The sequence below is a fragment of the Patella vulgata genome, chromosome 3 (assembly GCF_932274485.2).
Source record: "Patella vulgata chromosome 3, xgPatVulg1.2, whole genome shotgun sequence".
Taxonomy (NCBI): Eukaryota; Metazoa; Mollusca; class Gastropoda; family Patellidae; genus Patella; species Patella vulgata.
In genome coordinates, this window is record NC_065881.2 from 63959734 (window position 1) to 63976914 (window position 17181).

The following is a 17181-nucleotide window of genomic DNA, read 5'->3' on the forward strand; positions in this document are numbered from 1 at the left end:
TTTAGCCTATCAACTAATTAATCACTGCTGATTAGTTTATTGATTTACTTGTGGAACTATCTATTGTATTTTGTTATATTACAAATGTTTATCAAAATTAATGGTTAATTATTGATTATTGCTCACATTAATTTCTTGTTTTACAGTAAGTAAAATCTTAATATGAGATAAAGACACTTAATCCATACGGTTTATAGCCAGAAATTATATCAAAACTTACCAATCCACTTGTCTGAAACAACTCGAATAAAATATTGTGGTGGCAAAGGTTCAAACACTGGTACAAAGAATTTCACAACATGTTCATCCTGGGCAAATTTACTATAAAGAAAATGTAATTTGCATTTAATTAATAATAACAAAAAGATGACTGATTAGATTACTGTACCATGGTGAAAATTGTGAGAAAATGGTAGAAAATTGAGTACATTATGGAGGAAACAGATCAACAACGAAAATTTCCAGAAACATTGCAAAAATCTTCAAATATCAGATAAAATTCCTACCTCTTCAGTAAGAAATATTCATGATGTAGAATAACTTCACTATCGACATCTTCTACTAGAATCCAGAAAGCCTGTAAATTAAGATCACAAAAATATCAGCTGTATTTAATCAGTAATTAAACGATTGACAATAAAACTTCTGTCAAGCAATTATAATTGGGAATATGTTTTTTTTTATTTTCACATTTCAGAAAAATGTTAATTATATACCTTGTGGTAAGGTATTTTCCTGGAGAACCTACGATGCAAGTTCCTTATTATATACCTTGTGTTAAGGTATTTTAATGTAGAACCTACGATGCAAGTTCCTTATTACATACCTTGTGGCAAGGTATTTGGAGTAACCTACGATGCAAGTTCCTTATTACATACCTTGTGGTAAGGTATTTGCCTGGAGAATCTACGATGCAAGTTCCTTTTTTTTGCGCTTTAATTAAAGATAATGTAAAGGAGGTTGCTAAAAGCTATCGCAATTTTATCTTACATAAGCCAAGGTAGACAAAGTTTAAAGTTCATAACTCAGTTAACAAGGCCATAATGCACAACATTTACCATTATCATTTGTAATGCCAACCAGCGGTTTAAATAAAATAAATTAGCTCATGAATGCAAGGATTCTACTGAGATTCAATTTACCCTTATATTTGGAAGATGAAAATCACTTGATCAAACTTACTTCAGAATTCTGATGAATCTTTTCTTCCCAATGGAAATCTGGTGTTATAGTAAGTTCAACACGTAGAGTAGATCTTGTTATAGGTTGTATATGTACAGATAGATCAAGTTTAGGAAACTGATGCACATATTTATGGATGGTTTTACCCATCTTTGGCATACGTAGTAATTCTCCAATTTCGTTGTAGCCAAGATCATACAGTCTTTCAAATGGAAAATTTTTCTTTTCTATCTTTTTGACAACTTCTTCACCAATCTTACGGAACTGTCTCAATGGAGTCATGGACTGCCACCTGTTGAAATTAAAAAAAATTTTTTAACATTGTATAAAATCAGGAACCTGATGAGATTGCTCTTTACAGATTTTGATTTAGAAATGCTTAAAAACATTTCATTTTGTGATTTAAATTTAATCCAATTAAAACAAGGTTGGTCCCACTTTTGACCTTTAATGACTAGCCAATTAAATATCTCAATAATTAGAGCCTTTCAAAAGATTTGGCAGAACTTTCTGACTGCAGGTTTTGATTTAGAGTCAACTGACCACAATCTACGCATAAATTGTTAATTGTCATATAAAGAAGTGTCTTTATAAGGTGAAGTGGAGTAGACAACATAAAAATGATAAAGTGCAAAATATTTGTCAATTTTAATTAGAATGGAAGAAATTGAGTCTGGTCTAGTTTTCTGTCACTATGTCTTTGGAGGAATATGAAAGACACAGCATATTACAGAGAAAACACTTACATTCTTTTGTTGACCATTTTACTGAGAGCTAGAGCTTTATCAGCAAGTTGAGCCCAGCTACGATGTAAAACAATCTCAAATATGGCACGGATCAAACGTCCAGCAGACTGCGTAATATATACCATATCAGCCATTAGAGCAAAACCTTCTAGTTTTAACTGTGAGATATAAGCTTGTAGTAAAACATTCACCTGTAGTATTAAAAACAAGAGACAAGGTTAGAGTGTTGAATAAATGGTCTAAAGTGTTGCAAATTGGATCATAGGTAGGCCATCTATTGAAGTGTGTACATTTCAAATCAAATAAAATATTGTTTATAAATTATTTTTCCAATTTTCAGATTAAAGTCACCATACAAGATCTGTTAGTATACACTAACACATTCATTTGCAGCAAATGAATGGGAATTTGTCTAAAAGTTTATATGACTGGCCACTATCTGTCCTTTGTCAATGTATAGAAACGGGTGCACCATTCCCTTTAATAACATGTAAAGTGAAATTTGATCTTATAACAGTTATTGTATAGTGAGAATACTAACCTTAGCGCTAGGTTCTTCAATACTTTCTTTAATAGGTATAGGTACTCTTTCTAGTAGCTTTAACAGTTCCAACTTTTCTTCCTGTAAGGGGAAATATTTTCAAGTATACATTTACGAATAGCAAACATAGGAATATTGATTCCAATATGTATGTGATAAAATAAAGCAAATTGACATACCTCTCTAACTGTTAGATTTCTGAATTCGGATGAGAGTGAGAAGACACGGAACAGTTCAATTTCACTGAGTGTAGGTTTCAACAGCTGATTGTAAGTTGCTATAGTATCATGAGTACAATAATACTGACTAGCTATACGCCCCAATTCCGTTACCTAGACAAAAAAAAAATAAACATTTAAAGATACATTATGGGAAATTCGATAACGAGTTGGCAGTTCTCACTATAATAATTAAAAACTAGATAACGTAAAGGCAATTTGCTGAAAATTTCATTCAAATTGATCCACTATGAACCGAGAACTAAACGAATGCAATTTCTGCCTAGCCTCGTCATCATTACTAAAGTCAGTACAATAAACAGCATAGTCTCAATTATCCATTTAATCATTAAATCATTAAGTTATGCAGTAAATCGGCTCACAATCCACTTAAGATCGCAGGCTAGCAATACCATATAGAGTTGATTATGGTCTGGATAAGTTTATTAATGTCTAATTAATAATATAGATAACATATCAGGCCTAAAGAAAGACCTGCAATAGACAGATTTAGCTCTTGCATAATGTATGTTTAAACTAAGGTTAAATTCATGTGTTTGATATCTCAATATTGTCTTTCCTTATATTTATAGACTCATTCAATTGCACAGGATTGAACAATTTAGAGAGTTATTTTTCTGTGGTTTCCTCCTTTCCTTTTACTTGTAAAAATCACTTCCAAAGAGTGGAAGCAGTTTCTATTTTCATTCCTTTACTGAGATTGACAATTAAAAAAGAAAATACAACTGTTTGTAATAGTTTGTGGATACTTGTGTTCTATTAGATCTCTTCTTTCTATTACCATTGACAGAAATACATTTTCTTCCTAGCTCTCAACTGATGAAGACAGCATAACAGTGGGAGAGAGAGAAATGCTATCCATGTTCAGTTGACACTAACCAGGTCATTTCTGAACTAACATATAGTATAATTTCAATAATTCACTTTGACCCAGGGAGCTTTAGAAGTAGTAAATTTCCTCAAAGAAATACATGAGGTGATTTTTGTAGCGTTAAAAAAATCCCCCAAGACTTACAAACACTACAACTGAGATATCATGTAGTTGTGCTGTTTTAGCAGGAGTTTCTTTATTTAATGTTCAGTTTCAAACCATTGACCAGACTAATTAATTACTCAACACTGGTCTGGAAACTAAACAGATATAAACCCAACACTCATTATCTAATCTGGACAGACCATTTTAAACTACACAACAGTAGAAACCCAATAGTTTTTTATGATTTTCAATGAATTTGAACAGTTTTCCAACAATGGTTTGAAACTAAACATTAAATACAGAAACTCCTGCTAAAACAGCACAACTACATGATACCCGAGTTGTAGTGAAAGATAACAGGCCACCAGATGAACATACCTGTAAGTTACCAGATTTTTTATCATATCTACACAGATTATGTTTATGTAATAAAGAAGCTGCTGTATGTATTAAATCTTTACGTCTCTGTTGTAATAATGGATCATCTTTTAACTGATCATGACTAATACCATATAATGTAGGGTTACGTAACATTCTTATATATAGGTAGGTATACCCTGAAAATAGTTTACATCCAAGTTATCAAAGGTTTAGCAAAATTTAAATATCTGAAAGCTTTGCTAATTAAATTAAAATACTTTAAAAAGAAATATTTTTGAAAGGTTTTCAGTATCCCAACTGTATACCTTCAAAGCTTCAAGGCATTTGATTGCTCATTAAAAAAAATCATCTATTAGCTAATGAGGTTAATAAAGATGAAGATATACATAGAGAAAGATAAGGACTCTAGTCTGTAGATATACTCAGTACTTACCTAACCAATCAACTGCTTCTTTAACTGTTTGTACTGTACCTAGAACTATTTCAGCATTTAAATTATCAGCTAGTTTACTAATAAACTGACTTTCTACTGGTAACTGCAAAAAAAACCCATAATAATAAATATCTATATTTCATGGAGGAAACAATACATTGCTTTAATACACAGAAAAGCTTTCCTGTAATATAAGTAGCATTAATTATGGTGAAAGTGTATTAGTCAATCACCTGTACAGTGTATGGAACATTATTCACAATTCAAATATAAAAGTAATCCCGATCACCAAAGACACACCATTACAATGTTTGTTTATAAATGGTTGGCAGTAAAAAAAGTTGAAGTCTGTTGAAGGAAAGAGAAATGCCAGCATCTTTTTAATATATTTTCTGCCAAAATAATGATAATAAAACATACCTGTTGATTCATGAGTGATAAATAATACTGCAATTCACTGTGATTGGTTATCATTATACCTTCACCTTTAGTATCATACTGTGGTCGACCAGCACGACCTAACATCTATAATAATAAAAAACATCTATTAGCTCAAGTAAATGTTTCATAATATATTTTATTATATCACATCAGATACTACGGAGATACTCACATGTTGTTTTCTCAACTATTTTCCTTGCAGCTGTGGTAATGGGCTATAAAAACTAGAGATGGGTGTCATGCATGAAACAGGGTATGATTTATCTTGCTAGAGCGCCTAAATTCCACTTCTTACTTATTTAGAATGCTTATGTAGATAATATATTGTGTTATTCAATATGTCACAAAAACAAAAAAGAACAATAGTAACAAACCTGCATGACATCAAGAGCTCCTAATTCCACCCATCTTCCTTTCTCGGGATTATATATCTGTGTACCTTTTATAATAACAGTATGAGCAGGAAGATTAACACCCCAGGCTAGTGTAGATGTTGATACCAGTACTTGTATATGACGATCAGCAAACAAATCTTCCACCAATGTTCTGTCAACTCTACATAATACAAAACAATAAAATAATCATTTAACTTTTTTAACATGATATAAAAATACTTTTCAGCATAATGTTTTAGATATATTCCTTTCAGATTTGATCTTCAAATTGCACTAATTAGAGATTACATTCCAATTACGCAGAAAAATATATTTGTCGTCTGAACTTTATGCATATTTTGTGGAGAAGTAAATCTAACATGAAGGCCATTTCGACTAACACATCATCTACCCAAGTTTGAATTGGTCAGCAACAGTTCTGCACCTGTAAATTATGAGTTGTTACCATTGGCCTTCTGCTCTAACATGTATACCACCACATTGTCAAATCTAGTAGTTTATAGAATGGGATTTCATTATATTTTGTTTGAGCCTACTAACCACTATTATTGTTACAGAATATAAGAAATATTATCCTTTCAGCCAAGAATAAGTTTTGGGGTTAGAATAGATGACTTAAATACCACAAAATATGGCTCATATAATGGCATAACACAAGCGGATTCAAAGCCATTTTAGAATCTAGTACCAACCTTGTCATTCCAGCATGATGTATAGCAAAACCATAGGAAAGCAGATCTTTTAATTCATGATTCTGAAAAAAATTGTGTTTAAAGAGATAATCGTATATGTGGATATATTTCAAAGAGTATTAGATATACAGTGTATGTCATCAATAAATAACGATCTTCTGATTTGGAGGCCAAGACCACTGAGATCCTTTTGATTTGAAAACCAGCCAGACAACATAATGCAAGATAGCCAAAAATAAACTTTATGATAATGTGTCAAGAGCCGGAGAGCAAAAGCTTGTTATTTATGAAGGTTGTTTGTGAATAAATATATTAAGATATCCATAGTAAATTAGGTCACATCAATCTTAATTAAGAACACCTATTCAAATTTTGCTTCATATTTCTTGGAAAGAATATAATTTCAAGACTACTCTTTTATAAGGTTACGGTTACACATAGGTTAGTCACAACATCAAACTTTTTTTTAATGAATTTAAAGTATAATGTTTCTACTACATGCCTCTCACCGTTAAGTTTTCCGTTGTGTTACTGACATGATAAATTTCAGCTGTATAAATGTAGAAAAATTACCAAAAAGATGTCCCCTATGGGTCAAATTTGAAGATTGTGTGTTCTGTTAGTGCCATCTAGTGTTCATTTAAAGTCATGCTGCTAGCTTAAATTATACATATATATTACTTACATTGACCAACTCTGCTTCTCTTCTTAAAATCTCAGTTGATGCTGAACCTTCTTTAAGAAAGAGACCAAGTGAATCTTTCTCTAAACACATATCTCTTACAGCTCTAGCTGTTTTACCTGTTTCCTTACGTGAGTGTACAAATATCAACACCTGAAACGATCAAATATACACATACACATGTCTTTATACAATAAATAGTGACAGGGGAGAAACAGGATTTTAACTCAACTAGGTCATATGGGACTAACATATGGTAAATGTTTATTCCATATTTCTCAGTTATGTGAAGTATTCATTTAGCAGATGCAAGTATATTGGAAAACTAAAAGAAAAACAGTTTAAGCAGACGACCCTATTCCTTGTCACACTAAATATTAGAAATAAACTTGTGGCTGCATGGCCGACAGATCAAAAATCCAAAGGACATTGCTACAAAACCTCAGAAGTGTCAAAAGATGCTTTGAAAATCTAAGATTAACTATTTGCAGGACTCAACACAAAATTGACCTTCTTCTATATATTATTTTCACAAGTCAACACCAACTGCTCAGAATTAACGACATAGCTAACAAAATTACATACCTGATTTTTTCCAGCGTGTTCCAGAACTTTCTCATAAACGATATCATTCATAAGTTGAAATCGTTTGACAGCCTTTTTCTCTGTTATACCAATAAACTGTTGTTCTAGAGGTACTGGACGGAAACTATTGTCAAAGAAAAATAAACCTTCCTTGGGATCTACTCTCAGGAAAGTGGCTACATCTTCATAATTGGGTAAAGTAGCACTGAGACCAACCAATCGTACATCTTCTTGTGTTGTTTCTATGTTTCGAATAGTTCTAAAAATAGAAAAGAAATGTAAATATGATGAAATGAATATAAAATGTTTACTGAGAAAGGAAAGAACAGGACTGCAGAACCTTATACTTTATATCAAATTCAAACTGTGTGGGCATTTGTATGTACATGTCAGTGTATACATGGACCTCTGATTTCTGCATCATCTGCAGAGATAGGGAACACTTTGTCATTCCCTGCTCATGGTACCCCTAAAAGTGGGACAATTATGAAGTGCCTCTCTGTTTACATGGTTAAAACAAAACAATCTATAATGCAATAAAATGAGAGAACAGGGTCTAACATTCACTCAATACAATTTCAAGACTAACATAGCAAATATATCTTTATTTTAATAATTCACTTGTACACAGGTATCTATAGCATTGGGAAGAACCTGGAGAAACCAGAAAAATCCTATGAGCTTAAGCAGGTGATATATACAAGCATGAGATCAAAACCCACATTCACTTACTCGCCCTCCACCCCCAATGCAAAATAAATGATTACCTGGCAACTAGAGCTTCTAACACTGGTCCACGATCATCATGTAATAAATGAATTTCATCCTGAATAAAGATCAACAAATATTACTATAACATGGATTATCTTCTAGATCTTGCAATTCTATAGACTGTATAATCAATAATTTAACAAATGTTATCATTTTTTGATGTGGCCTGTCCTGTAATTAATCTACCCATTTAATAAATTGAATAAAAGTATTTTTTGAAGATAAAATCTCAAAATTAAGACTAATAGGACAATTTTTGTGAATTATACTGAATGTCCCATAGCATGAACCATCCAGCTTTAATAAAAAAAATCAATAAAATCAATAATGTTCTTACAAATATCATCAGTCTAACAAGCTGTGTATATGTTCTCTCTCCACCTTTACGAGTTATAATATCCCATTTCTCAGGTGTACAAACAATAATCTGTGTAGCACTAATCTGTTCTCTTGATAACTGATGATCACCTGTTAATTCATCTACTTTAATACCATAGGACTTTAATCTCTACAAAATATTACTACAAATCAGACGAGGCACAACATTCAATTTTCATCATAAATGAGGAAAACATGCAAATAATACAAATTAATTCACAAAATATAACAGTTCTTACAAAAAAAAGACGTCTATATTCTTATTTATTCATATCTCAATGTCATGATTAGGATAATGATGTATACCAACAAATAATATATTCAATCAGCAACTATTCTTTTGTAAATATATTTTTGAGCAAACTTATGAAAACACTTCTAAATTTTAAAATACAATCAATTATGATGTGTTTTTTCATTGTACAGATATATTAATATTCATAAAGTTATATATAGCCCCCCAACAATACATATCTTTCATTATGAATTAAGTATAGGCCGATTTTAGTAAAATGAACAGTTTAATAGACTCTAATGTCCTTTAACTGTGATAATGTACATATACACTTTGGATGTTCATTTTGATTTATATTTACCTCTGTAAAATTTCCCACCATTTCCTGTACCAGTGATCTCATAGGTGCCACATAAACAATTTTAAAGTCATCAGTATTAATAGTACCATCAGTATTAACATGTTTACCTATCTCTTTTAATATACATAATAACGCTACGTTAGTTTTACCAGCACCCTATAATATAAATTACAATCCATTATTTACAACAACAAAAATAAAAGTTTAAATTGAAATGGTCAACCTCTAAATTAAAATAGATTGAAATGAAATGGGGAATTTCTGAATTGAATGGTGAACTTTTGAATTGAAATGGTGAACTTGGTGACTTTGCCACTGAGAATACATTGCCACTGTTCTCAATTTAACAATTTTTAGGCAAATGTTTAAAATTCATATTCCATGTGTACACAGAAGTACTGAACATGAAATAATAAATCAAACGGGGTTTATGACACATCATAGTATTTATATGTAACATTTAAGATTGTTCAACCTTTTTAATGTTATGGGATTGTGGTACTTGTACTTACAGTAGGTGCACACAATAATAAATTCTGATCAGTTTCCATGGTAACTTTACACAGACGACTCTGGATTCTATTTAAACTTTTAAATCCTTCAAAAGCAGGTTGTGCATATTTTGGTAATCTGTCTATTGGAACTAAAGACTGAAACATAAATAAAAGTATGTTAAATGAAATATGGTTTAACGCCCTACTGTTCTGCTCCAACTGGGCTAATGAAGACAAGCATATGTCATAAAGTGTGCTGTGAGGAAAAATTTTCACGGGCAGTGGCAGTGGCGCTACCACCTACTCCAATATTGAATTTCAACTGCCAAGGGCTTTCACACGTCAGCTAATGTGTACAAGGGACCACGCTGGAAAATCATGATAAACTTTCTCAGGGATCGAACACGAGAACCTCCCAGTTAGTGAGCCAATGTCTTATGCAATGAGCCACTGTCACTGCCTTATGTGTAATGAGGTATCTCTGTTAGCATTTTGCAGATCATGAATTAATGTCTTCTTCAAATTGACACAAACTGCTTTAAAACGAGTTCCTTATTAGTTCACTATTAAAGTACATGGAGTCCATCTTTAGTTAAAAATTCTAAAACTATTTATAATAATTTTAGCTGACTATACTGCTTGGTAAGATTACTTTATTGTGTATGGTCCAATAGTCTCTATATTTTCTATAATGTCTGGAATATTGTGCATTTAATTGTGTAGCCTACTATTTTTTAAAAAAAAAAACATTATCCAACTGAGCCTAAAACCTATGTTCCAATAATTCTCACCTCATCGGTATCAAATGGTTTTGGTTTCAGAGCTGGAACATGAACTTCTTCATAGCCTATAACAAAATAAAAGAATATAATTATACTTTTTACTATGATTAAATGTGCAACAAGCCCAGATAATAACAATCTTTCTATGTTATTCATAGAACCAGGCCCAGATTTTGGGAACCTGGCGTGAAAAATATTAAAGCAGATAATGTTACTGTCGAACGTGTATATGGATCAATCCATTAAAGATATTGAATTTGATTGAAATTTTATAACTGAGGAACAATAACAAACCTTTTCTCTGTTTTCTAAAAGAACCATCAGGGAGTTGACATCTTTTGTTAGCCATTAAATGTGAACCTTGTGCAAATGTCAGGTCATCAAGATCTAAATTCTGAACTGGTCCCAACTCCTGCAACAATAAATTGAAAACTTTAAAGATCTTTTAAAGAGAGTGAGAGAGAGATGGGGTTTAACGTCCACTCAACAAAAACTAGGTCATTTCGAGACTAATATATGGTTCAAATTTATTTAAATAATTCACGTGCAAGTAGGGGTCTTTAGCAGTGGTAAGAAACCGGAGGACCTGGAGAAAACCCACAAGGCTGGACAGGCAACCCCACTCCTTGTAACGTACAAGTGGGGAACCAAAACCAGTTAGAGTCAAATAAACTGTACATATGTTTTAGTGGTTGTTTAACTAATCCTTACTAAGAAATATCTTAATAAGTCAGTCGTTGTTTTTTGTATTTTAGAGGAGAGTCGAAAAAAGCTCCCCTTAATAAACAAATTGAAAAAATTGCTCCCATAAAAAAGTTCTCCCGGTTTCGAAATTCAGGTCCACTGCAGGCGCCCACAAGCGATCGGCGCCTCAAAAAACAATGACTGCTAAGTGAGTCAATGTATTTCCATAATCTGGTTCTCAGACAATCCAAACCAATAATCTGATGCAGGAAGAAGGTTTTTGTTTTTTTTACTATGTCAATGATTTCTCACACCCATCAAATTTCAAGAAACAACATTTATCTCACCATGTTGTTTATAATTATGTACATGTATGATTACCCAGTATTATTTATCAGGGTTGTGTACTTTATAAACAGATTATGCAGTCCTTTTAAAGTGACACAGGATTGTATGAGAACCTAAACATTTTTTTATATGACCTAATAATGTTTTTTTCAATATATTATTCACAATTAATTACATTCTTATTTTCTCAGTGAGAGCAACAATCTGATTAAAATACAAATCTATATTTCGTTACATTTTTTTTATACTTTTGACGGCCTACGCTACATGAAGATCTGACTGGCTGTACTAGACGGTCACGTCAGGGGTCGAACAAGTGGCTTTTGACCCTATGACGTGAGTGATTAATCAATCAGCGTTGACGTTTCTAGTGGTTTACCCACAGTTCCATGCATCGCAGGCCAAAAACTTGCCGTAGCAGACCATTTCATTGGCTAATCCCTCACTTCAACCAGATATCAACTCTTCCAGATTGTAGTGTAATAAAGAGAAATAAAACTAAATTTTGACTATAAAAAAACAAAACGAATTATAAGCTGTGTTTTAATCATATTGTGAGAGCGATAAGGTCACTTTAAAGACAAACACTTCCAATTACTAGTATTAAAATAATGTATAAACTTACAGGTTTGTCATCAACATCCATAGCTTCAATATCAGCTGCTACTCTAGTCTGTCTCGCTTGTTGGCGTCTAGCTCTTTCTTCACTTACAATATCATCCCTCTCTGTCTCTTGTAATGTTGCTAGAATGAGTCGAAGCTCAGCATCACTCATCATCTTTTCTTCTATCTTATTTCTTTCTGATTTAGTCTGGGCAGATGCCAAGAGAGTACAATACAGAACTATAAAGATAAAATATAAATCAATATTCATTATGAGATACAGACTGTTATATAGACTATAATATAATATTACAAGTTAATAAATATCTTTTGTAATTCAAATTTTATATCATTTCTAGCTTATATGATTATTATGGTTTTGTATGAAATTCTACTTCTAAATATCATTTTATATCATTTCTAGCTTATATGATTATTATGTTGTTTTTTTTTATGAAATTCTACTTCTAAATATCATTTTATGATTTCTATTTTTATTATTGGTGTATGCTCTGGTCCTACTTTAATAAGACATTAATCAAATCTAAGTATCATGCCGAGAGCCAGATTGCAATGTCCAATACTTGAAATGTAAAATATTAATATTGTACCTAAACAATAATAAAACCGTTGAATTGAGAAATTCAACAAAACAAAAATACTTACTCATTTGTCTGTTCATACGAAGTATTTTAATAAATTCAAACTGTGTAACACCCAGTAACATAACTAACTGATTTTCACATTCTCTATCATCACCAGCATTCTATAATCATATAAAACATTCATTGTTAGAATAATTCTTTATTGTACACTGCTACATTGATCAATTTCTTGGTGCTATGATTATACAACCATCTATCTAACCTCAAGGATTGAATTTGACTGATGCAAGCATCCCAAAAGCAAAATTATGGCCAAAAATTACAGGATTTTTTCCATCATCCTTCATCTTGAAATACAAATACATCTATTACCTAAATCTGCCCGGTATTCAAAATTCTACAATATTTTCTGAGTCCAATTTTGATCATTTTGCTGCTGTTAAAATTTTATTGATATTGATAACTATAATCCTGAGTTATGAGGATGCAAGTTATTAAGATCTGATCGATCATGTCATAACAAATGCTTAGATATTTTACCCCCTCACCAGTTATACTTACATTTAATATATCAAGAACTTCTTTAGATTTAGTTTGAGCCATATTTGGATCATCAGGATAAGCTTTACTTAGTTTTCTTTGAATCCAGAAAGCATCAACATCTCTTGGATGTAAACCACCATCAGCTTTTTGTGCCTCCTCATTTAACTAATAAAAACAATAATTACAAAATATTGTAAAATTAAGAATAAATCTTGTTAACATAATTTAGTAAATCTCAAGCATACTTGTATTTTTAGCAAATGTATTATTTGTAGATAGAAATAGTTTCACCCTTGAGATTTGGGATCACAATATAGATTTGAGTTTAGCTTTATAAAGTTACAGGGATTAATTGTCCCTTCAACCAAACTAGGTCATTCAATCAACAGCAAATTCCATATCTTTCATTAATTTGATTGCGTCCAGATGAATATAGCTTGCTGATGAAACAAAGTGTTTACAATATAGGTAGATGACCCTACTCCTTGTCATCTATATTTAGCAGGAATGATATACATGATCAGCAAAACATGGATTTACACCTAACCTTAGTTTAATACTAGATAAGTATATTGTTCTTCTTTTAAAATTAATGGAGAGCATAGACAAATAAAAGATAGATATATATTTACATTAGAATGTAATGAAACATCTATATTTGCTTCTTCTCCTTCATCAGCTTCTTCATCTTCTTGTACTTCACCAAACATATCAGCATCATCCTATAATAACAGTAATACATACTTCCATCATATAACCATCCAGACATCACAGAGCCTTTATAATTTATACAGTCCCTAGTATCATACTCTTATATACATGTAAGACACAGACTGAACAGTCAATATAGTCTAATAATTTGGGAGATGTAATCTATGGAACTTTTCCCATCAAGTCTGGAAATAATGCACCTGCCAGTGTCAGGCATTATCTGACACAATCCCTCCTATGTTTGCTCTTTTATTTAGCACAGATTTATCATTTTCCAACGATTTTATTAATACATGTCAGGCACAAGATCAGGTAAATTTTGTCAGATAATCAATCATTTACAGGCATGTTTCCCAGGTAGCAGATATCTATCAAATTATAACAATTACCTCATCTTCGGATTCTTCAAACTGTACATTAACACCATATGTTTCATCTATGTTCTCAGCTATAAAATACAACATATAAATAGTCTTAAATAAACATATTTAAAATTACAGTGCAATTAGTTGACAAAAAAATAGTGTGTTGTTTAAAAAGTAATTTACATAATTTGCAGACCTTCTGACAGTACCAATCTTCAACCTAAATTCAAAGTCACACCTTGCTTTAACTACATTTATGTGTCAACGGTACAAATAACATATAAATGTGTTAAAATAATCAAAATGAAATAACGCATTAAATCTTATGATATCATCATTATTTCTTTAACAAGGAATCAGTAAAAACTTCAGGTACCAGACTCATAAACTGAATACATGTCCTACTGATTATAGCAAATATATTTTATTGACACAAAACTCAACAGATATTACATATCGAACAAATCATGTAGATATTATTTGTAGACCATTGAAAGCGTCTTCAAATGACCATCTGTCAATATGCACTATTATTGCCACTTGGTAAGGACAAACTTGTGTTATGGTTGATATGATAACTTGTAACAACAAAAGTAACATGGATATTCAGGTGATTTGGTACCTAATGACTAATGAGTTAATTATAGAAATAAACGTACATGTTGCCATTTTTTCTTCTTGGCCATAATCTGTTATTTTCTTGCCAAGATTAGTTAATAAAGCAAATCTTTCTTCAGGAATGGATCCTAATAAATTCTCAAATTCTCGCATTTTTTCTTTCTCTCTCATCCTGTCATTTTTCAGTACAGAAAGAACTTCATCTGCAGCTCCACAAAGAACATCTCTGGGCTGTAAACAAACGTACAAAATCCTTTAAAACGAAATCAATATAAATTAAGAAAGCAAATTTTATCACTCTTTAATTCAGTTCTGTAAACAGGATGCACTAAATCTTCACAATAACCATGTTTAAAACCAATGCAAAAGACAAATTTGCCCATTCTTAAATTAAGACAACTTGTAAGATCTTCTAGGATTTTACATGATCAGGCAACAAATCTTATATTGGTAGCCCTGTAGATTTACTGAATATTAAGAATTTGAACAAACCTGATCACCAATAGCTGCCTGTATAAAACTTAGAAGTACTTCATATGTTTGTCTTGTTTCTTGAGTTTTAGGTCTGTAGACAATACCCACCATGTTGTCAAGACCTTCTGATAGTAATGTTGTTCCTTTCATTTTAATCATATCTCTTTGTGCTTCATCTCTTTTACGTCTCCTAAAAACAATAAATCAAACAGCATGAAATACATGTCAATGAGACATAAATGCAAGTAATATCATGAAACTTATTATCAACTATCCTTAAAAGACTCCCAATGTTTCTACTCTTTTCAAAACCAGTGATACTTGTCATTCATTACACTAAACCTTTCTTCAACTCATAAATTCATTGCAAATTCACTAACTTTATTTTTCTTTCTTCCATTTGAGGGGGCTTTGTTTTCTGTGCTTTGTCTCCCATCTTGGTGCCAAGAAGTTTCCCTGTAAGGGACATAACCTCTCCTGTAGCTTCATCTCGAGCTCTTCTATCAATCAAAGTTCTATCTACTTGCAATACAAGATTGGAATTCTGAAAGAAAAGAAACAAGAAATGATTATAGATCCTGATCAAGAATGGTAAAAGCTTCTAGGCCATGCCTACTACGTATTACTTCATCCGAGAAAAAAAAATAAATTGCTGACTCACATTAAACAGAAAGAATATGTGTCCCGACAGATATTGAAGAAAGAGATGCCAAATGTTCCAAACCAAGAACAATTGTTTGAACAAGGATAGACCTACACACAGCCATGAAAACTTGTTAAAAAAACATTGATCTCACTGATGAGGTTGTTTATACATGTAGCTACCATCTGAGGCCTATCGTTTACCCTTGCAATATACATATACATGTATCACTACCCTGTGAAACAGCAAAAGACAGTGACTGGTTGGTAAAGTTATCATTTCTAAGTCTTCTACTTTCTAATGGATGGGATACCAGGGCAAAGAAATTGGAATCTTTGAAAAAATTAAAATCTGAAAATTGAAAGATTCCAATTTCTTTCCCCTGGCCTAATGGGTTACCTAAATTTGTACATTGACCTATATTTAGAGTGCAATAGTGGCGCTCAAGCAACTTAGGAGAGAGAGAGAGAGAAATGAGTTCAACATCCACTCGATACAAACTAGGTTGACACAAACTAGGTCATTTCGGGGCTAACACATGGTTAAATTATATTTCAATAATTCGCTTGTGCGTAGGGGACTTTAGCAGTGGGAGGAAACATGAGGACCCAGAGAAAACCCACGAGGTTGGACAGGCGACCCTACTCCTTGTCATGTACAGCCTACAGGTCTTATTTTCTTGCATTGTGTACAGGGAGGGATTCAATGTGAGTGACTGACACTAGTAGTGACACGCGACCGTTTATAATTAGGAGTAAAAAGTTGCCTAGTAAGATTTTCTGGGGAGTGAAGCGAGTGTATCTCACTCTCAGCGTTTTTAGCTACGTTCTCGTACACCGTACAGTCGAACCGTACGTCGATTTTACTGTTTATTTAGCCAATACCGACTGTCTCGAGCTCATCTCTTATATCAGTGCATGTAAGTTATTTAGACATTAAATGTGATACTTACAACTTTGTATTCGTACTGCAGTGAACGTGCCGCTGCGTCAGCCATGGTTGTGGATTTATTTACTACTTTTCCTTGTTTTATTTACGATTTACCCACGTTCTAAAATAATAATGGCGGCACATTCAGCTTCCGGTCAAACAAAATATAGATAAAGACATAATGGTAAAACGAAATGTAGTTTTTTTGGCAACTGTTAGATAGTCATTATGAACTTTCTTATTGAATAAACCATAATCTATGTCTCAATTTCATCTAATGGCTGGAGTCACAAAATACTTATAAAATTAAAATAAAATCTAGATTCTTTTTATAATTTTTTAC

The 17181-nt window shown here is 32.1% G+C and overlaps 1 protein-coding gene across 1 annotated transcript; it reads right to left on the reverse strand.

Moving 5' to 3' along the window:
- Positions 1–1460: 1460 nt before the first annotated feature.
- Positions 1461–16993, reverse strand: LOC126816765 (U5 small nuclear ribonucleoprotein 200 kDa helicase). The gene is made up of 24 exons (XM_056099300.1): positions 16861–16993; positions 15646–15809; positions 15284–15455; positions 14833–15022; positions 14198–14256; positions 13730–13819; positions 13116–13262; positions 12616–12715; positions 11972–12189; positions 10609–10726; positions 10324–10379; positions 9551–9688; positions 9039–9194; positions 8402–8572; positions 8061–8119; positions 7294–7552; positions 6712–6861; positions 6027–6088; positions 5314–5494; positions 4919–5023; positions 4499–4601; positions 4063–4241; positions 2645–2801; positions 1461–1474 (listed from the first exon to the last, which is right to left on the reverse strand). Exons 1-24 carry the CDS (start codon positions 16903–16905, stop codon positions 1461–1463), a joined length of 3093 nt encoding a protein of 1030 aa, XP_055955275.1. The 5' UTR covers positions 16906–16993.
- Positions 16994–17181: the final 188 nt, after the last annotated feature.